General features: G+C 40.0%; 1 protein-coding gene across 2 annotated transcripts in view; it reads left to right on the top strand.

Moving 5' to 3' along the window:
- The window catches only part of PTPN4 (protein tyrosine phosphatase non-receptor type 4), a 183,426-nt gene that overhangs the window by 49,301 nt on the left and 106,756 nt on the right, over positions 1-27,369 (top strand). For both annotated transcript variants that reach the window (XM_081242821.1, XM_081242820.1), the window contains exon 3: positions 27,104-27,211. In XM_081242821.1, coding sequence (XP_081098947.1) covers positions 27,104-27,211 — 108 coding nt within the window. The remainder of the gene's footprint in view (positions 1-27,103; positions 27,212-27,369) is intronic.

Here is a 27,369-nt window from a genome sequence, read left to right as displayed (position 1 = left end):
TTGTGTCCAAACTTTTTACTGGCACGCAGCCAGATACTTCTTGCGTGACTTACCCAATCTCTAGCCTCTTGCAGAGGTCAGGCTAATACCCTTAGTCTCCAGTTCCTCTGAAGTCAGAAGTGATGCGATGTGGTCCAAAGCCCCCATCATAAACCACATTGCTAGACTGTCCAGTGACCACAGGCCCCAGGCAAACAAAGACAGCCCTATCAGGTAGGACATTCCAGGGGCCTAGAGACCACCTCCCAGTAGCCAAGGACAAAGGCCAGACCTCTATGGAAAAGGTTTCTTCACTATACCTTAGTGCTGTGTTTTTGTAGTGGCTAATTAAATTATTCAGTACTTAATATTTTGGTTGTTAATTTTTATCTAAATAATAGTATATAATAAATATTAAACAGTTAAAAAAAAAAAAGCCAAGCAGGTCAAATCAAATAATGAAAGCCTAATGAAATGCTCCCACCCTTTTCTTTTAGTACTAGCTTCCAATTATTGATGGATTTGAAGATGTCCTTTAGGCATTTACTGCCAGTTTTCTGTGCTGGTTTATATTTTCTGTTTTGGACATTATCTCTTGACTTCCTATTATTCAGGTTTAAATTTTTAAAATTTAATTTAATTTTTAGGCTATTTTATGCCCTCATTCCCCCTCCTCAAATTCTTAGGTCATAATTTTTAGTTAAATTTTCTATGTATCAGAATTACATTTGGCTCTAGTAAAAGAAACTGGAAATAACAGTAACTTAAAGTGAGCTAAAGTTCATTTTCCTCTCACATAAAAGAATTCTAGAGACAGACACTCCAAGAAATGGGATAGCAGCTTCACAGTTATCAGGGAGCCAGGTTCCCTGTTCTTCCCTTCACTTTCCTGAGAGCACGGCTTTACGGAAGATCCCTTCACAGTCCAGGATAGCTCTTAGACCCCTAGCGGTTAGGTCAGTTTTCAGGCAGGCGGAGGCAGCGAGGGAAGGGGAGGGGCGCTGGGGAGCAGAGAGGGGGAGGGTGGAGAAGCAGAGAGGGCACGTGTGCCAGTTTCTTTCCCAGTCTTAAGGAACTTTGCTTAAAAGTTATACCCTGCAGCTTCTAGTTACATTTTATTGACCAGAATTTAGTCACAGGCCCTCATTTGGGCTGCAGGGCTGGGTATTTTACTCTTTTTTTTTTTTTTTTTTTTTTTTTTTTGCGGTACGCGGGCCTCTCACTGTTGTGGCCTCTCCCGTTGCGGAGCACAGGCTCCGGACGCGCAGGCTCAGCGGCCATGGCTCACGGGCCCAGCCGCTCCGCGGCATGTGGGATCCTCCCGGACCGGGGCACGAACCCGCGTCCCCTGCATCGGCAGGCAGACTATCAACCACTGCGCCACCAGGGAAGCCCCAGAGCTGGGTATTTTATATTCCTGTTGCTATACCAAACAATATTGAAGTTTTATTATTATTATTATTATTTTTTTTTGCGCGGTACACGGGCCTCTCACTATTGTGGCCTCTCCCGTTGCGGAGCACAGGCTCCGGACACACAGGCCCAGCAGCCATGGCTCACGGGCCCAGCCGCTCCACGGCATGTGGGATCTTCCCAGACCGGGGCACGAACCCGTGTCCCCTACATCGGCAGGCGGACTCTCAACCACTGCGCCACCAGGGAAGCCCTGAAGTTTTATGATAAAGAAATGATAGAAAATGGGTTATGACAGGGACTTCCTTGGTGGTCCAGTGCGTGAGACTCCGGGCTCCCAACTCAGGGAGCCCAGGTTCGATACCTGGTCAGGGAACCTAGATCCTGCATGCCACAACTGAGACCTGGCGCAGCCAAAATAAATAAATAAGTAAATAAGAAAATGGGTATGACAGGGGCAGTTAGCACTTTCTTCCTTAATTGACTTCATTGTTTACCTTTTTGTGATTATGCAAGGTAATTCACTGCTAAGCCACATAGTGTACTATGATTCTATTTTGTTCTTCTAGAATTATCCATTGCCCCTTTAAAAAAAAATCTGGTCAGTTTTCTTTCTGTAGGTTTTAGTATTTTTCTTTTCCAATTGTATATGTATTTAAAGAGTCAAGTAGTCCTCCCTGTGATACAGGGTGTATTACAAAGTAGCGGTAGTCTGCCCCCGTCCTTATAGCACTTCATTAGAAACAACTAGCTTAAATTCTTTTTAGTAGAGTCTTTTAGTATTTGCCTATATTATCTCTAAATACCGTGTCTGTGTTGCTACTACTTCATTTTTCAGTTTTAGGCATTGTCTGTTGGTTGCCCATTTAAAAAGATGAGAATTTAGTTCTCTTTTACCTCTAACCCCTACTTCTCATTTTATCAATGTAATTGACATTTATAATGCGTTTATGTTAGTATTCAATGTATACAGTGTTATGTCGATGTCAGTGCTGTTCATAGCTGAGCCACATAACACATTATTCTCTTCTTTTGTGTGAAACTTCTTGGTTTTCACAGTTGGTGCTTTTCACTCCCCTTTCCTCCCTCCCTCTCCCTCCCTCCCTTACTTTTTCTTTCTTTCTCTCTATCCCTCTAGTTTCCTGTATATATTATGAATTACCCCAAACTCTTTAATAGTTGCCTGAATCTTCTCTTAATATATTCTTCATGTCAGATATTCTCTCAAATTCACCATTTTGGAGAAATCCAAGAACCTTCTGACGTGCTCCTTTTTGGAGTGGTTGCTCTTTACATTTGGTGTATAACTGGAGTCACCCATTGCCATCATCTTGTTTTGAAGGTTCATGTAGATTATTCACAAAATCCACTGGTTCCCATTGTGGCACTCCTCCCTATCCTCCACTGTGCCTGGTGTCCCTAGGTTTGCAACCACCTGTGTTTATCTTGGAATATCTAGGGGAGGTGTACCGTCATTTAGCTCTTAGTGGATGGAATTGGAAACGAGAGATATAACTCTTCCCGACATGAATTTTCTACCACTTTCCTTCCAGATTTTAGCCTCATGCTTTCTTCTCACCTTTTCTGACACATATGCCTTCAATTTCTGAGCCTTTGCATGCATTTAAGTTTCTTCTTGTTGGCTCCCTCCCTCTCTGGTATTTGGTATTTAGCTCCACTGTCTCTTCCTTCTGCTCTCCATTTTTCTAAAATGTGTTTACATTCCTTTAACTGATGTCTTCTCTCCTCTTTGTCTTTGTGGTTTTTATGTTTTTAACGTCTATCCTTTTTTTCCCCCTCAATATAATGAGCTTTTCAGGGAAGAGCAAAGGTAAACACATGTTCAGTTATCACATTTACAGTAAGCTTAAACATGTTTTAGAAATACTGTTTTTTTTTTTTGAGCAGTTTTAGGTTCACAGCAAAATTGGGCAGAAGGTACAAGGATCTCCCATATGCCCCCTGCTCTCACACGTGCATTGCCTCTTCCGTTTTCAGTGTCCTCACCAGAGTGGTGCACATGATGAGCCTACACATCATAACCAAAAGTCCATAGTTTACATTAGGGTTCACTTTTGGTATTGTGCATTCTATGGGCTTAGGCATATGTAAAATGTCATGTATTCACCATTTAAAGTGTCATACAGAGTAGTTTCACTGCTCAAAAAATCTTCTGTGCTCTGCCTGTTCGGCCCATTTCCCCTCCTACAACCCCTGTAACCACGGAGCTTTTTACCCACTTCATAGTTTTGCATTTTCCAGAATGTCATATACTTGGAATTATACAGTATGTAGCCTTTTCAGATAGGCTTCTTTCACTTAGTAATATGCACTTAAGTGTTCTTCATGTCTTTTCATGCTTGATAGCTCATTTCTCTTTAGTGCTGGGTTATTACTGTTGATTTATTATTCCATTGTTTGGCTGTACCACAGTTTATCTCTTCACCTACTGAAGGGCATCTTGTTGCTTCCAAGTTGTGGCAACTATGAATAAATCTGCTATAAACATTGTGTGCGGGTTTTTGTTTTTGTTTTTGGTACGCGGGCCTCTCCCTGTTGTGGCCTCTCCTGTTGCGGAGCACAGGCTCCAGACGTGCAGACTCAGTGGCCATGGCTCACGGGTCCAGCCGCTCCGCGGCATGTGGGATCTTCAGGGATCTTCCCAGACCGGGGCACGAACCTGCGTCCCCTGCATCGGCAGGTGGACTCTCAACCACTGCGCCACCAGGGAAGCCCTGTGTGTGGGTTTTTGTGTAGACATAAGTTCCTGTTTCCTTTGGGCAAATACCAAGGAGTGTGATTCTGGATCTTATGGTGAGAATATGTTTAGTTTTGTAAGAAAATGCCACAGTGTCTCCCAAAGTGGCTGTTCCATTTTGCATTCCATCCAGCATTGAAGGAGAGTCCCTGTTGCTCCACATCCTCACCAGCATTTGGTGTTATCAATGTTAAGGATTTTGGTAATTTTGTAGGTCTGTTGTGGTATCTTATTATTTTAATTTGCATCTTCCTGCTGACATATGATGTGAAGCATCTTTTTCTATGTGTATTTGCCATCTGTATATTTTCTTTAGCGAGGTCTCCATTAAGGTCTTTGGTCCATTTTTAAATCGTTTTCCCCCCCCCTTATTGTTGAGTTTTAAGAGATCTTTGTATATTTTGGATAATGGTCCTTCATCAGATGTGTCTTTTGCAATTATTTTGCCCTGTCTGGCTTTTCTTCTCATTCTCTTGACATTGTCTTATGCTGAGCAGAAGTTTTTTAAAAATTTTAATGAAGTCTAGCTTACTGATTATTTCTCTCATGGATCATGCCTTTGGTGTTGTATCTAAAGAATCATCACCATACCCAAGGTCATTTAGGTTTTCTCCTATGTTATCTTCTAGGAGGTTTATAGTTTTACCTTCTACATTTAGGTCTCTGATCCATTTTGAGTTAATTTTTATGAAAGGTGTAAGGTATGTGTCTAGATTCATTATATTTACATGTGGATGTCCATTTGTGGCAGGACTGTTGGTTGAAAAGACTATCTTTCCTCCATTGTATTGCCTTTGCTCCTTGATTAAAGATCATTTGACTATATTTATGTGAGTATATTTCTGGGCTCTCTGTTCTGTGTATTCTTTCTCGAGTACCACACTGTCTTGATTACTATAGCTTTATAGTAAGTCTTGAAGTCAGGTAGCATCAGTCCTCCAACTTTGTTTTTCTTCGATTTGTGTCTTTTTTTTTTTAAATTCATTTTCTTATTTATTTTATTTTTGGCTGCATTGGGTCTTTGTTGCTGTGCGCGGGCTTTTTCTAGTTGCGGTGAGCGAGAGTCACTCTTCATTGTGGTGTGCGGGCTTCTCATCGCAGTGGCCTCTTGTTGCAGAGCAGGGGCTCTAGGCATACGGGCTCAGTAGTTGTGGCTCGCGGGCTCTAGAGCGCAAGCTCGAAGTTGTGGCGCACGGGCTTAGTTGCTCCGCGGCATGTGGGATCTTCCCGGACCAGGGCTCGAGCCTGTGTCCCCTGCATTGGCAGGAGGGTTCTTAACCACTGTGCCAGCAGGGATACCCCGATTTGTGTCTTTTAAGAAATAGGTTCAGGGCTTCCCTGGTGGCGCAGTGGTTGAGAGTCTGCCTGCCAGTGCAGGGGACACGGGTTCGTGCCCCGGTCCGGGAAGATCCCACATGCCACGGAGTGGCTGGGCCCGTGAGCCATGGCCGCTGGGCCTGCACGTCCAGAGCCTGTGCTCCGCAACAGGAGAGGCTGCAACAGTGAGAGGCCCGCGTACCGGAAAAAAAAAAAAAAAAAAAAGAAATAGGTTCATTTCATCAAAGTTGTCAACTTTAGGAACATAAAGTTGTTTGCAGTGTTCCTTTATTATCTGTAGGGTCTGTATTGATGTCTGCTCATTTCTGAAATTGAATATTTGGTAACTTAAGTCTTTTTTTTTTTCAACTCTGGCTAAAAGTTTATCAATTTTATTGATCTTTTCAAAAAACTAGCTCTTGGTTTTATTGAATTTGGTCAATTCTTTACCCCTTTTCAGTTGCATTGATTTTCTTTTCCTATTCTTCCTTCTCTTGCTTTGGTTTAGTTTACTCTTAATTTTTCAAGGCAGAAGCATACATTATTGATTTGAGATCTTTCTTTTTTTCTGATGTGGGCATTTAATGTTATAAACATCTCAAAGCACTGATTTTGCTGTATCCTGCAAAGTGTCATATGTTGTTTTTTTCATATTCATTCATTCAAAACATTTTCTAATTTTCCTTGAGACTTCCTCTTTGTTCCATGTATTATTTACATGTATGTCATTTAGTTTTCAGATATTTGAGGATTTTTCAGATATCTTTCTCTTATTAATTCCTATTTCAACTCCCTTATGTCTAGTGAACATACTTTGTATGACTTCAGTTCTCTTAAATTTGATAATGTTTGCTTTTATAAGGTTTATGTTAAATTTGGTAAGGTTTATGGCATGCCTTGGTGAATGTTGCGTGTGCACTTGAAAGTATATTCTGCTCTTTTTGTGTGGAGAGTTCTATAAGTGTCAATTAGTTTAGGTTGATTCATAGTGCTTTTACATCCTTACTGATTTTCTCTGTACTTTGCTCTAATAATTATTCAAGGAAGAGTGTTGAAGTCTTTAACTATCATTGTGTAATTGAACACTTGTATATTTCTCTCTTCAGTTCAATTATACAATGATAGTTAAAGAAGTCAACATTCTTCCTTGAATAATTACATTAGGTTCACTTCATGTATTCGTATTACTTAACCTTTTTTGTTGTATTACCCATTTATGACTTATTTTTTCTTGGTTATTTGACTCTTTTATCATTTTGTAGTGTCCCTCTTTATTTCTGGTGATTTTCTCATTCTGACATCTGTTTTGATAGTACAGTCCATCTTGCATTTGAGTAGTGTTTGCATGCAATATCTCTTTTCATCATTTTTACTATCTGTGTACATTTTTTTATTAAAGTGGGTTTCTTATAGACAGCATATAGTTGGGTCTTTTAAAAAAATACAATGTTGTGATAGTCAGTTTCTTTTAATGAAATTATTCAATTCCAACGTTGAATTTAGTCCTTTCATTTTTAAACTTTCCATTTGTCCCTCTTTTTTTTTTTGTTCCTTTGTTCCTTCTTTCCTGCCTTTGGATTATTTGAATATGTTTAGTATTCCATTTTAATGTATCTGTTGGCTTCTTTTGTTTGTTGCTTTTTTGAGGTTGCTAGGGATTATAATATATATACCTATTTTTTACAGTCTACTTAGAGTTCATCTTTTACTACTTTAACGAAACCTGGACTTTCATGTATATAGTTCCCTGTTCTCACCCCTCCTTTTTGGTTATGGTTGTCATATGTAATACTTTTATATAGAATGAAAACTCCTTAAACATAAGTTTTGCTTTCAATATTAAAGCATATTTTTAAATAATTTAGCAGGAGAAAAATAGTGTATTGTATTTACCCAGATATTTACCATTCATTTTGGTTGAAGTTCCAGATTTCCCTCCAGTATCATTTCTATTCAGTGAAGAACTTCCTTAGCATTTCTTTGAGAGCAAGTTTCCTGGCAGTAAATTCTCTTAATTTTCCTTTATGTGAGAATGCTTTGAGTTGCCTGCTTTCATACCTGAAGGATATTTTCAGTGGATATAGAATTCTGGGTTGATAGCTTTTTTCTTTCAGTACTTCAAATATGTAGTTCAACTGTTTTGTGACTTCCAGTTTCTGATTCGAACTCTGCATTCATTCAAATAATTGTTTCCCTATGTGAAACGTGTTACTCTTTTTTGCAGTCTCTTTTAAGATTTTAAAAAATTTATTTTTAGTTTTTGGCAGCTTGCTTTTGACAGGTCTGGGCATGGTTTTATTTAACTGAGATTTTTTGAATCTTTAAATCTATTTCACCAAATTTGTGTACTTTTCTGCCATTATCTTTTCAGTAATTTCTTTTTCTTTTTTTTTTTTTTTTTTTGCGGTACGCGGGCCTCTCACTGTTGTGGCCTCTCCTGTTGAGGAGCACAGGCTCCGGACGTGCAGGCTCAGCAGCCATGGCTCATGGGCCCAGCCGCTCCGCGGCATACGGGATCCTCCCGGACTGGGGCACAAACCCATGTCCCCTGCATCGGCAGGCGGACCCTCAACCACTGCGCCACCAGGGAAGCCCTCAGTTATTTCTTATATACCATTTTCTTTCTCCTTTCCTTCAGGAACTCCAAAAATGTGAATTTTAATTTTGTCCTATAGGTCCTGAGTCTCTGTTCATTTTTTATAAACTTTCTCTCTCTTTATTTCAGATTAGATATTTTGTTCATTTACTTTCAAATTGACTGAGTCACCAATTATCTTCCTTCTGCTGTTTAGCCCATTTGGTGAGTTTTTTATTTTAGATTCTGTATTTTTTTTTTTTTTTTTTTTTTTTTTTTTTTTTTTTTGCTGTACGTGGGCCTCTCACTGTTGTGGCCTCTCCCGTTGCGGAGCACAGGCTCCGGACGCGCAGGCTCAACGGCCATGGCTCACGGGCCCAACCGCTCCGCGGCATGTGGGATCTTCCCAGACCGGGGCACGAACCCGTGTCCCCTGCATCGGCAGGCGGACTCTCAACCACTGCGCCACCAGGGAAGCCCTAGATTCTGTATTTTTCAGTTCTGAAATTTCCATTTTACTCTTTTTAATAGTTTTGCTATTTTGCTGAGAATTTCTATATATTCCTTCATTTTAAGAGTGCTTGCCTTCCTTACTTATGGAGGATGGTTGTAATACCTGTGTTAAAGTCTTTGCCTGATAATTCCAACATCTGAATCATCTCAAAGTGTTTGTCAGTTGACTGTCTTTTCCCTTGAAAATTGTTCGGTTTTTCCTGGTTCTTAGTGTATCAAGTAGTTTTTATTGTACCTTGGACATTTTGGAATATTATGTTGTGAGACTCTGTACCCTGTTAAAATCCATCATATGATGTTGATTTTGTTGTTGCTGTTGTTATTTAGTGGGAGAGTAACCTGGTTCTCAAATTCTGTCTTACGTTTTCTGGGCAGTGGTTCCAATGTCATTTCAGTTTTCAAAGCCTCTGCTATGCTGCTTGAGTCTGATCGTTGCCAGCAGTATTTGACAGTTAGTTTGAAGCTTGCATTGTAGTTCAGTTCTCAGAGTCATTGCTGTGTTTCTTTGGGGGTATTCTGCATATGTACAGTTTTGGCATGAGCCCAGGACTTGTGTCAATTTATACTCTCCTATACTTTGCAGGCTTTTCCTCCACACTCTCTGGCTCCTAGCAGCCACTTTTCACAGTTACTCTAGCCAGAAGGACGAGGTTCTCTGAGGTTTAGCCTTCTGTATTGCTGTGCAGGCCTTCAGGATTGGGGCTGCCTTAGGGTGCAATGCTGAGAGAAGAGGAGAGAAAAAAACCAAAACCAAACAGAGACTACTCCCTACTCTTCCACAGACCAGGTACCTTTTTTCTGGTTCTCCTGTGCAAAGAGGTGAGTGTCCTCTTAGGGTTTCAGTTCCCACAGTGTCATCACCAGGGCTGGGCCTTTCTGGGACTGGGGCTCTCCCCGGGGGAAGGCGGGTGGAGAGGCACCGCCCCCCCCACCCCCATGTTGATAGGGCTCCTTTTCTGGTCCTCTTACCAGAGAATTGTGTTTCCCTGTCTCTCTTGCTGCCTGTGCTCACTGTGCAGTTCTCAAGTGCAGCCTGTCTTGGAGTCAAAGCAGAGGTACAGAAAGTTAAAGGAAAGAGAACATAGAAAGTTCACCATACTTCAATCTGTGATTTCTTTTTTCTCTCCATACCACCTGCTATAATTTACTGCTTGGATTTCTCATATAACTGCTTTTTGTAATTTTATCTGGAGTCTTAGTTGTAATCACTGGGAGAAGCAGCCTCTAGTGTGCTTGTGTCATACTGGTGTACACCGGGAGCCGAAGATAAGTCTTTTTTTTACTACATTATACCAAAGTAAGTTTTTCTTTGGTAGTTGTACAGGATCCTTCCTACCCACTTAATCGTTTCTGTACAGTGACACCTGACTGTCCTGTCAGCTTCTCATCTGTAGAAATTCTCTGAGAACTTACTAGTATGTTCTCCGTCTTTCAGCTTTCTTAACCTAGATAGCCCATGAATATGCTTTCATTTTTAATAGTTTTGAATAATATTTAGTGTATATTTCTGCAGAAACAGCTTTTTTTCATGTATGCTACGTAATATCGCATTGGATAATTTTACTGGAGCGTGGCTCCCGATTGTAGCTTTGTATTCATATCTGTCAAGTGATAACTAATCTTCATACGGGGGCTGTATTACTGCCTCACAGCTTTCACATCTGTTTTTGGTCCTTTTTGTACAATGTGGTACAGCAGTTATTTCTTTTATACAGACAGAGAATTCAAACCCAGGGATTTTGTGCCTTGCTCATAACTACATGCCAAGTAAGTGGTAGAACTAAGGCTAGAATCCTGGTCTTTGACTGTTCACACTGGTGTTTTGTTTTTCACACCATCTGCTGTCAGTTGAACAGTCTTCTGTTGCTTCTCCTTGTGATCAGTGACACAAATTTAAAATGTATTAAAAGTGTGGTCATGGGGCTTCCCCGGTGGCGCAGTGGTTGAGAGTCCGCCTGCCGATGCAGGGGTCGCGGGTTCGTGCCCCGGTCCGGGAAGATCCCACATGCTGCGGAGCGGCTGGGCCCGTGAGCCATGGCCGCTGAGCCTGAGCGTCCGGAGCCTGTGCTCCGCAACGGGAGAGGCCACAACAGTGAGAGGCCCACGTACCGCGAAAAAAAAAAAAAAAAAAAAAAAAAAAAAAAAAAAAAAAAGTGTGGTCATGAAAGACTGGAGATAAGTAGCCTCTGGTACTGTTTTTCTTACATTTTTATAGGACTTTAATGGTGAGGGCTTCCCTGGTGGTGCAGTGGTTAAGAATCCGCCTGCCAATGCAGGGGACACAGGTTTGAGCCCTGGTCTGGGAAGATCCCACATGCCGCGGAGCAACTAAGTCTGTGCGCCACAACTACTGGCTTGCACTCTAGAGCCCGTGAGCCACAACTACTGAGCCTGCGCGCCTGGAGCCTGTGCTCCGCAACAAGAGAAGCCACCGCAGTGAGAAGCCACGCACCACAACGAAGAGTAGCCCCCGCTTGCCGCAACTAGAGAAAGCCCGCACACAGCAACGAAGACCCAACGCAGCCAAAAATAAATTAAACAAACAAACAAAAAAAAGCGTCTTGCTCCTTAAAAAAAAAAAAAAAAGAATTTAATGGTGAGTTCTTAAGGAAGACTTACTGGAAGTTCATATTGCCTGCCCCACACCTCAATTTCATAGGTCTGTTGGGGCTCAGGAATGTGTATTTTAAATGCGTACACAAGGTGGTACTGATGCATGTAGTCTGGCCTTGCAGAGAAACAGTTGGGAGGGATGGAGACTGTGTGGCCTCATTAACATTCTATTATTAGCCATTCCTCATAGAGCACATTTTCTTGTTTGTTCATTGCATATACTAAATGGGACAGAATCAAAATTCATGTTAAATCCCAGCCATATTATACTTCTTTTTGCCATCACTCATAGAGTAGGGTTTTCTGTTTAGTATTTTTCTAAAACTGAATGAGAAACTAATCTGTAGTTTTTCAAGGGTAGTCTTTAGTAAGAGGTTTTGAGCCCAAATCCAGAACTGTAAATGTACCTCTTTAACAGTGATTTTCAAATAGGACTGATTTGGCAATGTCACGGCATTCTGGGTTGTTAAAGTTGGGTGGGAGCTCCTGGCATCTAGTGGGTAGCAACCAGGAACACTGCTAAATGTCCTAAACTGGACAGGACTGTCGTCCTCCCCCAGCCCCCCACAATGAAGAATTATCTGACAAAAAAATGTCAACAGTGCCAAGGTTGGTTGAGAAACTATACCCTAAAGTTAATGTTTAATAAATACTTTTTGATGAGTACATTAATTTTTTAAAGAATCTGCTCTTAGCTGCAATTTTCTACCAGTTAGGAGTTTTAACTTTTTTTTTTTAAACACTGTTTTTTAAAAAAAAAAAATTATTTATTTATTTGGCTGCTCCGGGTCTTTAGTTGCAGCATGTGAACTCTTAGTTGTGGCATGTGGGATCTAATTCCCTGACCAGGGGTTGAACCCGGGCCCCCTGCATTGGGAGTATGGAGTCTCAGCCACTGGACCACTAGCAAAGTCCCAGGAGTTTTTACTTTTGAAAGTTGAAAGAGTTAAAACATTTTGTTTTATCCCTAAAAACACCCGCATACACAAACGTTTGCTTCCTAAGTTGATAGTTTGCGTTGTGCACTTGCATATTAATCAAACTGTATAAATGGGAATGGCTAAATTAAGACAGATCGATGTGCAAATCTGTTATCTCCCTGTGAAAAGATCGATTTGAGTTCAGCTTTTAAAGAAGGCAAAATAGGAAAGTAGAATGTTTCAGGTATTAATTTTGAAGTAGGGGGTTTCTAATAGGCAAAGAGTAAAATTTGCAAGTTTTGTGCGCATCAGCAGTACATGAGAGTTCCCATTGGGCCATTTAATTGCTAGTTTTCCTTGGTTGAACAGAAAAATTTTACCAATTTGAATGAATATGAACTGTTATTTCTTTGAGGGTTTTGGTAGTGTGTGAGGGGCAAAAAATAAGTTTTTATTTGAAGTATAGTATACATACAATAGAAATCAAATCTTAAATAAATGTAAGATTGGGACTTCCCTGGCGGTCCAGTGATTAAGACTGCGCTTCCACTGCAGGGGGCGCGGGTTCGGTCCCTTGTTGGGAACTAAGGTCCCACATGCCACACAGCGTGGCCATAAATGAATGAACGAATGAATGAAGATTGATAAGGGTCGCAAAGTGCAGCACTTCGCGAGACCACCCTTGGCTCCGGTTGTGGAGCATCACCAGTACCTCAGAAGGCTCCCCGTACTTCCTCCTTGTTAGTGTGCGTTCCTTGCCTAAAGTAGTCACCGCTCTGACATCTGTCACCACAGATGAGTTTGTGTTTTGAACATAGTTAGCATAAACCATATGAATTGTTATATATATAGACCATCATGTTAGCAGCTTCATTTCTGGTTAAACATAAACATCTCTTTTCTTCCTCACTGCCGTATAGTAGTACTCCATCCGTGGTGGCTAGTCTCCGAAGACAGAGCCCCACCTCCTGCTGTTCACACCCGTGCAGTGTCCCTCACCCTTGCATCTTGCCTAGTCTTTGGGACTCCCAGGAAAAAGAAGCCTTCCACCTTCTAGATGGATCGCTTAGGACTCCCCTCTCTTAAACAGTTCATCTCAGGCTCTAGCTGTTGTGCTGTGAGAAGTCCATCCCATATGGAGAGGCCGTGTACACAGGCTCTCTGGTTAACAGCCGTAGCTGATCGTCCGGCCAGCCATCCACATCAGTTTTCAGCCACGTAAGTGGGCCGTCTTGTATGTCAGGTCCAGTCAGACTTCAGGACTTTAATAGGTGTCATCTAACTACAATCAAAAGTGAGAACCAAAGCTGGGCTCAGTCAAGCCACCGAAGCATGAGAGATATTAATACTTAAAAAAAAAACCATTTTGGTGTGTATTAGCAATGGATAGTGAGACATCACTGCATTAGTACAAAAATTTATCAAATTTACCCTTGGTTTGTTCATAGTTTAGGGCTGCTATGAATACTGCAGCTCTAAACAATTCTCGTACGTGTGTATATTTGTGTATATATGTACTTCTGTTGGGCAGATATCTAAGAGTGGAAATCTGGATCAAGTGTTATGAAACAGTTTTCCAAAGTGGTTATATGTATGTACATTTTCACCAGCAGTTGATGAGATTTACATTTGTTCTACGTTCACACCAACACTTGGCATTTAACTTTTTTTTAGCCATTCTGGTGCTTGTGTTATAGTATCTCATTGTGACTTTTCCTTCTACTAATGAATTTTTCCAACATTTGAAAAATAATATCACTCTCACAGCTCTTCCAGAGAATAAGAAGATTCATAACTCATTTTACGATACCAGCGTAACTCTCATGTTAACAGCTAATAATATCATTATACAAAAAAGGAATATTATAGACCAGTCTGTCATGAACAAGAATTATAAAATTTCCAAACAGATTTTTAGCGAATTAAATCTGTAATGCACACACGCACACACACATATAAATGTGTTAATACCAGGTTAGGTTTATTCAAAGAATGAGATATCAAATAAAGGAGAGGGCTTCCCTGGTGGCGCGGTGGTTGAGAGTCCGCCTCCCGATGCAGGGGACGCGGGTTCGTGCCCCGGTCTGGGAGGATCCCGCATGCTGCAGAGCGGCTGGGCCCGTGAGCCATGGCCACTGGGCCTGCGCGTCCGGAGCCTGTGCTTTGCAACGGGAGAGGCCACAGCAGTGAGAGGCCCGCGTACCACAAAAAAATAAATAAATAAAATAAAATAAAATAAAATAAAATAAAATAAAATAAAGGAGAAAAACCATATCATTTTCTTCAGTGTATAAAACAAACAAAAAACTACAAAACAAAACTTAGTGCACTAGAAATAGAGAAGAATTTCTGTTAACTTATGAAGGGTATTTACAAATATCCTAAAGCAGACATCATACCTAGAAATGAAATACTGAAAATTTACCCCTGAAACTGGAAACAAGACAAGAATGTCCACTATCACCACTTCATTCTGTGTTTTTTGTTGTTTATATTTGTGTGTGTTTTTCCATATAATTATTGATTATTTAGGTTTCTAGCTCTTACCTCACTCTGTAGTTCATCAGTAATTTGGTTTCCCTTTGCTGAAGTCTCCTATGAAGGAAGATTTATCAGTTTTTCCTTATAGGTCCTTTCAGCTTTTTGTACTATGTATTTTTTTTTTTTTTTTTTTTTTTTGCGGTACGCGGGCCTCTCACTGTTGTGGCCTCTCCCCATTGCGGAGCACAGGCTCCGGACACGCAGGCTCGACGGCCATGGCTCACGGGCCCAGCCGCTCCGCGGCACGTGGGATCTTCCCAGACCGGGGCACGAACCCGTGTCCCCTGCATCGGCAGGCGGACTCTCAACCACTGCGCCACCAGGGAAGCCCTTATACTATGTATTTTTTAACATCTTTATTGAGATATAATTCACATTTAAAATATACAGTTCATTCTTTTTAAGTGTATAATTCAGTGGGTTTTGGGGTATATCTTTTGGTATTTACAATATTTTAAAATATTGTAATATGCATACAAAACATAAAATTTATTACCACTTTAACCATTTTTAAGTGTATAGTTAAGTGGAATTAATTACATTCACACTGTTGTTCAGTCATTACCACTGTCTATTCCAAAACTTTTTCATCACTCCCAACAGAAGTTTTGTAACCATTAAGCAATAACTCTCCATTTTCTCTGACTCCAAAATCTGTGAATTTGCCTGTTCTAGATATCTCATATAAGTAGAACTATACAATATTTGCTGTTTTGGAAGAATGTCTATTTGAACCCCTTGCTCATTTTGTAATTATCTGCCTTTTATTGTTGAGTTGTAAGAATTATTTTTATATTCTGGATTCAAGTCACTTATCAGGTATACAATTGGCAAATTTTTTCTCCCCTTCCATAGGTTGTCTTTTCACTTTCTTAACGGTATCCTTTGAAACACAAAAGTTTTAATCTTTGATGAATTATACTTTATCCTTTTTTCTTTTGTCACATGTGCTTTTGGTATCATATCTAAAACACCATTGCCTGGTCCATGATCACAAAGATTGTTTTTCCTCTAAGACTTTTTTAGTTCTAGCTATTAATTTTAGGGCTGTGGTTCATTTGGAGTTCATTTTTTATTTTTTACGTTTTTTTATAGGGGTCCAATTTCATTGTTTTGCATGTAGATATCCAGTTTTCCCTACACCATTTTTTGAAAGGACAGTTCATTCCCATTTAAATTCTTGATACCCTTGTCACAAACCAATTCACAATACTGTCTTCTATTCCAATGTCTATCCTTACATGAGTGAGTACCCTTTTGTTTTGATTTCTGTAGTTTCATTGTTTTAAAATTGGGAATTGTGTTCTCCAACATTTGTCCTTCTTTTTCAAGATTGTTTTGGTACATACACATTTAAGGTTGCTGTGTCTTATTGGTGGACTGGCCCTTTTGTCATTATATAATGTCCTCTTTGTCTCTAGCATTTTTTTCCTCTGAGGCTTATTTTATCTAATATCAGTATAGGCACTCCTCCTCTCTTTTGGTTAATGTTTACATGGTGTATCTTTTCTATCATTTACTTTCAACCTACCTATATTTTTATATTTGGAGTTTCTTGGAGACATCCTATAACTGGGTCATTTTTAAAATATGCTCTCTACCAATCTGTTTGAGTCCTGGTTGAAAACTGATTTCCTCCAGAGAAGACTTTTATTTGCTTTTGCCAGTCACCTGGGGGCACTATCATCCCAGGGCCACGTTTAAGTTTATTGTTTAACTTGGGGTTCTCAGGCCACATTGTAGCTGAATTCTGACCAGATAGGCGAGTTTTATTTTTACTTTTTTATTTCTTGTTTTGTTTTTCTGTGCTATCCTGCATGGCATGACTTTTTTGTTGTTCACTTTTACTCTGTAAGTATAGCCAATATAAAGTTTGTGGGTCTCTTGTTATATTTCCATCTTGGAGAGAACCTGGTATCACTTCTGATTCCTATGTATCCTGTGGTCAAAACAGAAGCTAGAAAATTTAAGGGCTAGAAACTAACTTTAACATTTCTGAATAGCTAGGCTTCCTGATTTCACTTTGTTTTGGATCTTTGTTTCTACCTTTTTAAAAAATACTAGCTCAGGGCTTCCCTGGTGGTGCAGTGGGTGGTGCAGTGGGCCCCCCAATGCAGGGGGCCCGGGTTCCATCCCTGGTCGGGGAACTAGACTAAGACTTCCGCATGCCACAACTAAAATCCTGCGTGCTGCAACTTAAGACTCGGCGCAGCCTAAATAAATAAATAAGCAAACAAACACACATACATACATACGTACATACTAGCTCAATAACAGATTAAAACAAAAAATTTTCTGAAAGTTTTTACCTAATAATTTAGCTGCATTTCTATGGATTTTTCTAGAGTTTATAATCTCCTCTACTACCAGAAATAGAAGTCATATTTATGTATTATTTGCACAGAAAGTTTTTATTTCATAGTCACATATTCTGATGGTGTATTCTCATCCAAGGAGGTGATCAAAGTCTGCACCCTACTAGGAGTCTGAAGAGGTTCACGGTTAGGAGCCATTACATGCCTTTGTCCTGAACGTTGTGGAAGTAGCTCCTACAGCCTTCTAACCTTCTGACCTGACTAATCTGTTACATAATTGGATTTTTTTCTTATGTGAAAATACTTGTTGTTTTCATCTTCAGGAGAGCATCTTTAGAAATAAGGAATCTTAGAGCCACAAGGGAGCTCAGAGATAATCTAATCTAGTTGTTTCAGACATTTTAAAAAAAGGAGTCCTTCGTATCACTATGTCAATATACCTGAAACTAATATAACGTTGTATGTCAATTATACTTCAGTTAAAAAAATATGGAATCCTTTCTTCCCCCGTGATGACACACACGCACACACACACGTCTGTGTAAGTGTGGTGAGTGTAATGGGTCAGTTACAGTTACTGTGGTTGAATTAGGAAGCTCAGATTTGCCTTTCTTGGACTTTTCTCCCTCAACACACCAGCCCCTAACCCTGAGTACACTCACTGAGCCCTAAGCACTGCACAGGATAGTTTCGTAACTCCTGACCTAGTCTATCCCGTAAGGTAAAGCTGGCCTAGTAGAAACAAAATTCACCCAAGACTACATACTCACTGGCCAAATAAGGACTTGGCCTGACCGTCTGCTATTTGCATTTTACCATTCTACCCTCAGGAGTACTTACCCTGCCGCAGGTCTGTAGGGAGGCTGCTTAGTGTTTCCTGCAAACTTTTCTCTAACACAGCAGTCCTGTGCTTGGCCTGCAACAGGAATCTCGGTTTTGCCTGGCAGTTGTTATTGCCTTAAAGTTCTGATGGTAAACCTAAATAAGTTCTGTTAGGGACAGACTCTTCATCTTTAGAGGAACTATTTCCAGTAAGTTCGTTTCTCTGCAGATGTACTCGTGTGTTTTAGAGATTCCCTCAAATGCCTTGTTCTCTAACTGGACCTCTTGTGAAGTAAGAAAAACTGAAGGACCAGGAATGCTTGCAAAGGGATTTAAAAACCAATATACTTAGCCAATTTTTTTCTGTAGACTATTTTACCATTCACTCATTCAGCTAACCAAATATTTGTTGATCGCCTTCTTTGGCAGTACTGTTCTACCTACTAGGGATTTTGGTACATGTCAGGGTTCTCTGTTAGCGGTTCTCTTGCTCTTTCTTCTGACCCTGGGCAGTCTCATGTGCTTCATAGCTTTAGTATTTGTTTTACTTTCTGTGATTGAGATATAGTCTTTGCCCTATGAGGGAGGCCTCCGACTTCTTGGCCACACCATCCTGTGATTTAAAATTCGTATCAAAGAATTGGGATGCATGAGAAATGCTGGCAAGTTCCCCCTCCTGCAGAGATGCCATAACCCTTGACTGGGATGTGAGGGTAGAGGGATCCCCAATGTCTTGGCCACACTTTTCTGGAGCAGAGATTACATAGTGTTGGCCTGGGCGGAAGAGAGAGGAAGGGGATAATGGCTCAAGTGCCATGGACTCTCACTATTGTTACCAAGATTTAGTAGACTGTCTTGAATAAATGCTGTTTCGTACCCTTAGGACAGTTCCCCAAGACTTTAAATTCTTGGGTCTTTAAATTATTTTCGCCAGCAGTAGTTGTTTTGCTGGGGAGCAGGTCCATGGCACTGCTTTCTGGGCATCACTACGAGATTGACTCTTGAGCAGTAAACCAGCCTTGCACCTCTGGAAATTCCATTTAGTCCTTCTGTATCATCCTTTTGAGATACTGCTCAATTCCATCTGGTAATATTTTATTAAGGAATTTTACGACTATGGTCCTATGAAGGATATTTGTAGGGTTTTTTTTTAATACTTTCTTTGTCCAGTTTTGATATCAGGGTTATACTGGTTTCATAGAATGAATTGATTGAGTAAATTAGGTAGATTTGTTCTTAATTCTTGTTTAAATGTATCCTAGAATTTTCCAGTGAAAGCATCAGGTCCAGGAGATTTCATTTTGGGGGAAGTTTTTTTTTTTTTTTTAAAGTATTTCGTAAGTATCTGTTTCATATTAGGTGAATTTTAGTATCTTTTTGCTTTTTGAGGAATTACTTTATTTCATCCATGTTGTCAGGTTTATCTGTGTAGATTTGTTTCTACTATTTACTTACCTTGTAAATGTTTTTGGAGTGTGTAGTGAAATCCTCAGTTATAGCTCTGTAGCTGGTCATTTGTGTCTCCTCTCTTTTCATTACTCTTGCTAGAAGTTTGTCAACATTATTGATTTTCCAAAGAACCAGATTTCTGTAGATTTCTGCTCTTACCTATATTGCTCCCTTCCTTCTGTTTATTTTGCTTTTTTTCTGGTTTTCATTAGGAGGGAGTTTAGACTATTGATTTGAGACCTTCCCTTTTTCCCCTCTGAGTCCTCTTTATCCCATAGGTTATTTAGAAATGGGTTCTTTTTTTCCCCCCAGGTGTTTAGTTTCTAAATTTTCTTCCTATCTTCCTATTATTGTTTTCTATTTTGATTTAATTATGGTTATAGACCATGCTCTATATGATTTCAGTTCTCAATTTAGTAAGGTTTGTTTTATGACCCCAGATATGATCTGCCTTATGGATGTTCCATGGACACTTGAAGAGAATGGGTATTCTGTTGTTGAGTAGAGTGTACTGTAAATGTCAGTTGGATCCTGTTAATGTATCATTGAGTTCTGTATTCTTGCTGATTTTCTGTTTAATAATTCTAGCAATTGCTTAATTGTTGACATTTCTAGTTATACTTATGCCTTTTCTATTTTCTACTTTTCTTCCCATTCTATTAATTTTTGTTTCATTAATTTTCCAGCTGTGTTCTTTAGTGTGAGAACATTTTGTAATGTCCTTTTTTCCCTTGGTAAAGTTACTTGCTCTCAAGCCTACTTTTTTTTTTTTTTTTGCGGTACGCGGGCCTCTCACTGTTGTGGCCTCTCCCGTTGCGGAGCATAGGCTCCGGACGCGCAGGCTCAGCGGCCATGGCTCATGGACCCACCCAGCCGCTCCGCGGCATGTGGGATCTTCGCGGACCGGGGCACGAACCCGCATCCCCTGCATCGGCAGGCGGACTCTCAACCACTGCGCCACCAGGGAAGCCCTCAAGTCTACTTTTTAAAACTAATGTTTACATGGTATATCTTTTTCTATATCCCTTTACTTTCAAAACTCACGTATAAATATATTTGAAGTAAATTTCTTATAGATAGTATATAGTTGGATCATGGTTTTTTCCCTACTCTGTCAATCTCAGCCTTTTAGGATAAACGAAAAGTTCCTACTCTATAGCACAGGGAACTATTCAACATCCTATGATAAACCGTAACAGAAAAGAATATTAAAAAAAGAATGTATAGGGGGCTTCCCTGGTGGCGCAGTGGTTGAGGGTCCGCCTGCCGATGCAGGGGATACGGGTTCGTGCCCCGGTCCGGGAGGATCCCGCATGTCGCGGAGCGGCTGGGCCCGTGAGCCATGGCCGCTGAGCCTGCGCATCCGGAGCCTGTGCTCCGCAATGGGAGAGGCCGCGATAGTGAGAGGCCCGCGCACCGCGGTGAAGAGTGGCCCCCTGCTTGCCGCAATTAGAGAAAGCCCTCACACAGAAACGAAGACCCAACACAGCAAAAATAAATAAATTAATAAACTCCTACCCCTAACATCTTAAAAAAAAAAAATGTATATATATATATATATATATATATATGTATAACTGAATCACTTTGCTGTGCATCAGAAATTAATGTAACATTGTAAATCAACTATACTTCAGTAAAAAAACTCTGCCTTTTAGTTCATGTATTTAGACCATATATTATACTTTCCTGTAATTATTACTATGTTAGAGTTTAAGTTTGCCATTTTATTACTTGCTTTCTGTTTGTTATGTTCTTCATTTGTTTCCTTTTTCCTGCCTTTCTAATAGATTATGTGAACATTTGCTAGATTTCATTTTTATTTATTTTAATGTTTTTGAGTAACTCTTTGGGTAGGGTTTTTTTTTGTTTGTTTGATTTTGGGGTGGTTTTTTTTGGTGGTTGCTCTTGTTACTACATTTTACATATATAAATTATCATAGAATATTGGTAACAACATTTTACCTTGAATGACGTATAGAAAACTTATCTACCTTTAGGTACTTTTACCTTCCCGCCTTTATAATTGTCTCAATTTTTTTCTGTACACACATTTGGCAGCATATCAGATAAAGTTCAATTTTTTGCTTTAACCATCAAACATAATTTAGTTTAATACTGAAGAGGATAGGCTTTTATATTTTCCTCAGTTTCTCCCATTTCACTGCTCTTCTTTCTTTTCTGTTTTTCCAAGTTTCTTCATGTTATTATTTCCTTTCTGGTTGGAGAACTTCTTTTAGGCATTCTTTTAGTGGTAGTCTATTGGTGATAAATTCCCTTAACTTTTCTTTTTTTCTGAGAATGTCATTATTTACCCTTCATTGCTATGCAGTATTTTCTGTTAACAGAGAATTCTGGGTTGATAGTTCTTCTCATTTAGCACCTAGAAAATGTTGTACCATTTCCTTCTGGTCTTATGGTTGCAGATGAGAAATCTATTCTAATTGAATTGTCATTCCCTATAGGTAAATTCTTTTTTCTAGTTGCTTTCAAGATTTTTTCCTCTTTGTTTTGTTTTCAGTAGTTTGATTATGATGTAACTTGGGTGGATTTGTTTGGATTCATTTTGATTGAGGTTCACTTGGATTCTTGAATCTGTGTTTTTGCTTTCTGCTAAATTTGTGAAAATCTCAGCGAATGTTTCCTCAAATATTTTGTCATCCTGAAGCTCTTTCTCTTCTCTCTTAAGGACTCCAGTGCCATGACTGTTATACCTTTTTTTGTTGTCCCACAGGTCTCTGAGGCTCTGGTCATTTTTTCTTTTTTTTTTAGTTTAACTTCTCTGTTGTTTAGATTGGGTAATTTCTATCGATTTGTCTTGAAATTCATTGATTCTCTTCTTTCTCATCTTTGTTCTTCTTTTTTTTTTATTATTAGTTTCTGCTTTATAACAAAGTGAATCAGTCATACATATACATCTGTTCCCACATCCCTTCCCTCATGCATCTCCCTCCCTCCCACCCTCATCTTCGTTCTTCTATTGAGCACATCCAATCAGTTTTCATTTCATTACTATGTTTTTTAGTTATATAATTTCCATTTGGTTCTTTTATATCTTCAGTTTTTTGCAAAATATTCTATTTTTTAAACCTTTATAATGGCTCATTGAAACATTTATATGATGGCTGCTTCAAAACACTTGTTAGGTAATTCCAACATCTGAGTCATGTCAGTGTTGGTGTCTGTTGATTGTTTTTTCTCATTCTAGTTGAGATTTTTCAGGTTATGATTAGTGATTTTAGGTAGTATCCTGGACATTTGGGGCAATGTATCATGAGACTCTGGATTATACTGAATCTTCTCTGTAGCAGGGAGTCACTCTGGTGTAGTATCCAGGTCCTTGCCTGCCTTTGTGGGTTGTGGTTCTAATGACAATCTGGTCTCCAGAACCTTGGCATTACTCTTTTGGTCTACTTCCTGTGTGTGTGTGTGTGTGTGTGTGTGTGTGTGTGTGTGTGTGTGTGTGTGTGCGCGCCTTACTGAAAATTTTGCACGTATTCCACACTGTAATTGAGTTTTAAACCTTTGCTCTTTTAATTTTAGTCAGTTTCACTTGTGGTTCCTTATTTGGATTTTACTTCAAGGTTTACCTGTCCCTTTTTCTATCTACCTCCTCTCCCAAATCCTCCTGTTTATTTCTGTTTGGCAGATGCCACCTGCTACCGCTGGGTGGTGGTGGGAGTGGAAATCTAGGCTTCCCTCTCAGCTTCTGCTGTCACCACCCCCATGGGGCAGTCTGAGCATTGCCTGTTACCGCTAGGCTGAGGTTCAGACTGCACACTCAGCTTCTGCTGATACCACCCCTGGGAGAGACTGTGTATTGCAGCATGCTGTTGGCTGGCAGAGAGTAGGAGAGCAGGCTTCCCACTTGCTGCCAGCAGTACCAGGAGGCACATGGAACCCCAGGCCCCTGCTTGGTTTCCATGGCGCTGCTGGAGACGGGCTCAGTTTTTTTCCACTGGGTTTGGCAGGATTGGAGTCAGCATTGTTAGTAAGGTTTCTGTCCTGCTTAGAGACTCTTTTCCTGGTCATTTGCTTGAGAAAGCAGGCTTTTTTGGTCTCTTTCCATCGGGCCTATTGGTATTTCTGGGTCGTAGGATTCTCCAGTACCAAGTCTATGGTATGTGCGAGGTAAAAAGAAAACTTGATTGAGAGTCTAGAAATAAACGCCTACATGTATGGTCAACAGATTTTCAACAAAGTTACCAGGAGCATTCAGTGGGGAAAGAATAGTTTCTTCAACCAGTGGTGCTTGGACAATTGGATATGCACATGCAAAAGAATGAAATTGCATTCCTACCTAGGTTATATACCTACGATATACAAAGATAAACTCAAACAGGCTGAAGGAACTACATGTAACATTTAAAAATATAAAACTTTTTGAAGAAAATATATGGATAAGTCTTTATGACCTTGGATTTAGCAGTGAATTCTTAGATATGACACTGAAAGCACAAGCATCAAAAGAAAAACATGAATAAGTTGGGCTTCAGAAAAATTTAAAACTTCTGTGTATACAAGTATGTGATCAAGATGTGAAAAAACACCTATGAAAAGGGATAAAATATTTGCAAATCATATATCTGATAAGGGTCTAGCATCTAGAATATAAAAAGAACTCTTAACACACAACAACGGAGAGATTATCAACCCACTTTAAAAAGTGGGCAAAAGACTTTACTAGACATTTCTCCAAAGATATACAAATGGCCAACAAGCACATGAAAAAAATGCTCAGCATCATGAGTTATTATAGAAATGCAAATCAGAACCACAGTGAAGTACCACTTCATACCCAGTGGGATGGCTTTAATCAAAAGAATGGAAAATAACAAATGTTGGCAAGGATGTGGAGCAATTGGAACCCTCATGCATTGCTGGTGGGAACATCAAATGGTACAGCTGCTATGGAAAAGTGTTTGGTGGTTCCTCAAAAAGTTAAACAGAATTTGCATATGATCCATTGATTCCACTTCTGTATATATACCCAGAAGAACTGAGAGCAGATACTCAAACAGATAACTTGTACGCCTTTACCAAAAGGTGGGAGTATCTCGGGTGGCCCCAGCCTGCAGTGGCTTGAAGCAGGATTTTGGTTCTACAGCCGGAGATTGAAGTCAGGCCGTGGCAGTGAGAGCACTGAATCCTAGCCACTAGGCCAGTGGCCAGTGACAAGACCCTGGCCTGTCGGCTTTGTAGAAATGAATTTCCACAAAGAGACAGAAAGTAATGAAACAAGTGAAGTGTTTATTAGAAGGAGAAAGGGTTCATGTGGATAGACACACAGGTGGGCTTAGAGAAAGAGCTGTGCCCTTGTGGTAGTTTGAGTCACTTTTATGGGGCATTTCTTCTGGGTTTCCTCTGGCCAGTCATCTTGCTTTGCCTGGCTCTTGAGTCCGTACTTGGTGTTTCTCAGGGTCCTCCCCTGTGTGTGCGCGCATCTCTCAGCCAAGGTGGATTCTAGCAAAGAGGCCTATGGGTAGGTTGACATCACCTACTATGGGTGGCGTCCCCTCCCTTTTTGACCCCCGAGGAGTCATTCTGCGCGTGTGTAGTTAGGAGTGTCTCTTTGACCTCGAGAATAAGGAATGTGGTCTCTTTATCTCTTACCTGCTCAGGACTCAGCTGTTCACTGCTTCCGCTGTTATCTTTGTCTTGGAGTATCTGTCCTCAGGGGACAGACTCCAGCTGCGCAGCCTGGGGCCCATCTATCTCCTGCCTCAGAAACAACAGTACCCAAAAGGTGGAAGCAACCCAAATGTCCATCAACTGATAAACAACTTGTGATATATTCATATAATGGAATATTATTTAACCATATAAAGGGATTAGATGTGGATACATGCTACAACATGGAACCTTGAAAACAGTGCTGAGTGAAAGGAGCCAGACAGAAAAGGTCACACGTTGTTCAATTCCATTTATATGAAATATTCACAATAAGTAAATCCATAGAGACAGAAAGCAGATGAGTGGTTGCCAGGGTCTGGGGCAGGAGACACTGTTCAGTGGATGTGGTACAGTATTCTTTAGGTGTGAAGAAAATGTTTGGGGACTAGGTAGGAATGGTGGTTGCACAGTATTGTGAGTGCACTAAATGCAGAAGGATTGCACACTTTTAAATGGTTAATTTTACATTATGTGAACTTTACCTCAATAAAAAGAAATGGAAAGAAAACCCAAGGAGTTCCCTAGCCAGGCTGCTGCTTTTATCTTTCAGAGTTTAAAAACATCTTTTCTGCATTTGGTTGTGGTTGTTGTTCGTTTGTTTCACTCAGCTGGAGGTATAGGGAGAAATGCGTCTACTCCATCTGGTCTCTAGAAGAGTACCTTAGGCTCACCTTAGCAGCTTTTTAAAAAGACTAATGCTCCATCTCCACCCTGGGCCAATTTAATGAGAATGGGAGACGGGTGGGGGAGGTGAGTTGCATCAGTACAAAAACTGTTCACAGGTTATTCAAATGGGGACCCCCATTGTAAAGCATTGTTTGAGGCACATACTTGCTGCCATTGATGAGTTTTGGAAGTAGCTATTTGACACGCCGAGACGTGAAGGGAAGCTCTTTGCAAGGAAGGCCTTCTTCTGAACGTTGTCATCTGCAGGTGTGACCACCTCACTAACAGCCTACGAATGCCTCTGACAGCAGGAATGTGGATGAGAGAGATGAAAGAAACCTGGTGCTTGATCACACCGTTCTCTACTGAACTGGCCAACTCTGGAGTCTGTCCTGTCTCTCTGCTTTCTGCTGTATGAAAAAAACACATATGTCCTTATCGTTGCAGCTCTGAGTTTTGATTCTAACTTGCAGCTCTAAGCTACCAAACTATCATAGCTATTGAGAGGCGAAATTGGTGGAAAAATACACCACTGTTCACTAATGTGTTTTCCTAGTATTTGTTTCATAGAAACAACACTGCACTGAATGTATTGGGGTGTATAGCTGTTTCTCCCAAAGTTGGATTTTATTTTTCACTCAGGTTAGGATGACAGAAGTAGCCAGTATTGTTACTGCTCTTGCTAATGTTTGCAAAGTGCTTTCCCAACAGATGATACCTGTCCACAATGTTAGCAGCGTTAGGTTTTTTTTTTTTAATTTAATTAATTTATTTTTTATACAGCAGATTCAGCATTAGGTATTTTTTATCTTACTCACTGGATTTCACTTTTTGGATTGTTGTGTGTTCATGGTGTGTCATTATGGTTTCCCACTGTGATTTCTTTTATTGCTGAACATGTTAGCAGTTTCTCCATGTTTTCAGTGATTAGCTACATTTCTTTTTAGGAAAGTTCCAATCATGCCCTTTGTGCCACAGCTTGGTAGCTACAGGACTTAGGGAAGCCACAGCATGATGCCCACGTGATAAAATTGGTGTGAGATTGAAAAGAGATCTTTTCCTAAAGTTCTCTGTATTCTTTGATAATTAGAATGTTATCAGTTTGCTGCACATAATTTTCAGTTTTATTTCCCTTTTCGTGGCATTATCTATCTTATACACACAAATTTTAAATTGTACTTAGTCAAGTATGTCACTTTCCAGCCATAATTTAAAGGTAAGAATAAGACAGTAAGACAAATGATATGGATACATACATGAGTTAATGTGCTAACAGTATAAAACTACAAAAATGCCACGAGAATAGGCTAAAAGCAGAAGACATTTTCAAAGGTTTCCCTTATATCTTCATCTTTATTATGTACTCCTTGAACCGGTTTGCCCAAAGTCAGACTTTTCTAAGTACGATGTAACATGTGGAGTCTTTATTGCTCAACCAAGTCGTTGGCATGGAACCAGTTGCCAACTTAATAAAAGAGGAGAGTGCAAGAGTTTCAAAATCTGAAAGGATGTAGCCTGTCAGTTTGATTTCCTGTTACTTTTCTTCCAGAAACATGATCAGGGGCAGGTTCTGTTGGAGATGGTCTTCAGGCACCTTGATTTGACTGAGCGTGACTATTTTGGTTTACAGCTGGCTGACGATTGCACAGATAACCCAGTAAGTGTAAGCTGCTGTCTTTCATTGCCATTGCATTTTTTCTCTCTTCATAGTAAGTCCTTTCTGATTTATAATGTTCACTGTTTGAGTTTTTTTTAAATTTTAATTTGAATGATTACAGGTAATTCTTTTGCCTTTGAACTTCAATTTCTTGATGT

This window comes from Mesoplodon bidens, assembly GCF_964165515.1.
Source record: "Mesoplodon bidens genome assembly, chromosome: 8".
NCBI classification, from domain to species: Eukaryota; Metazoa; Chordata; class Mammalia; order Artiodactyla; family Ziphiidae; genus Mesoplodon; species Mesoplodon bidens.
Note: the sequence above shows the minus strand (reverse complement) of the source record. Positions and strands in the feature narration are given on the sequence as shown.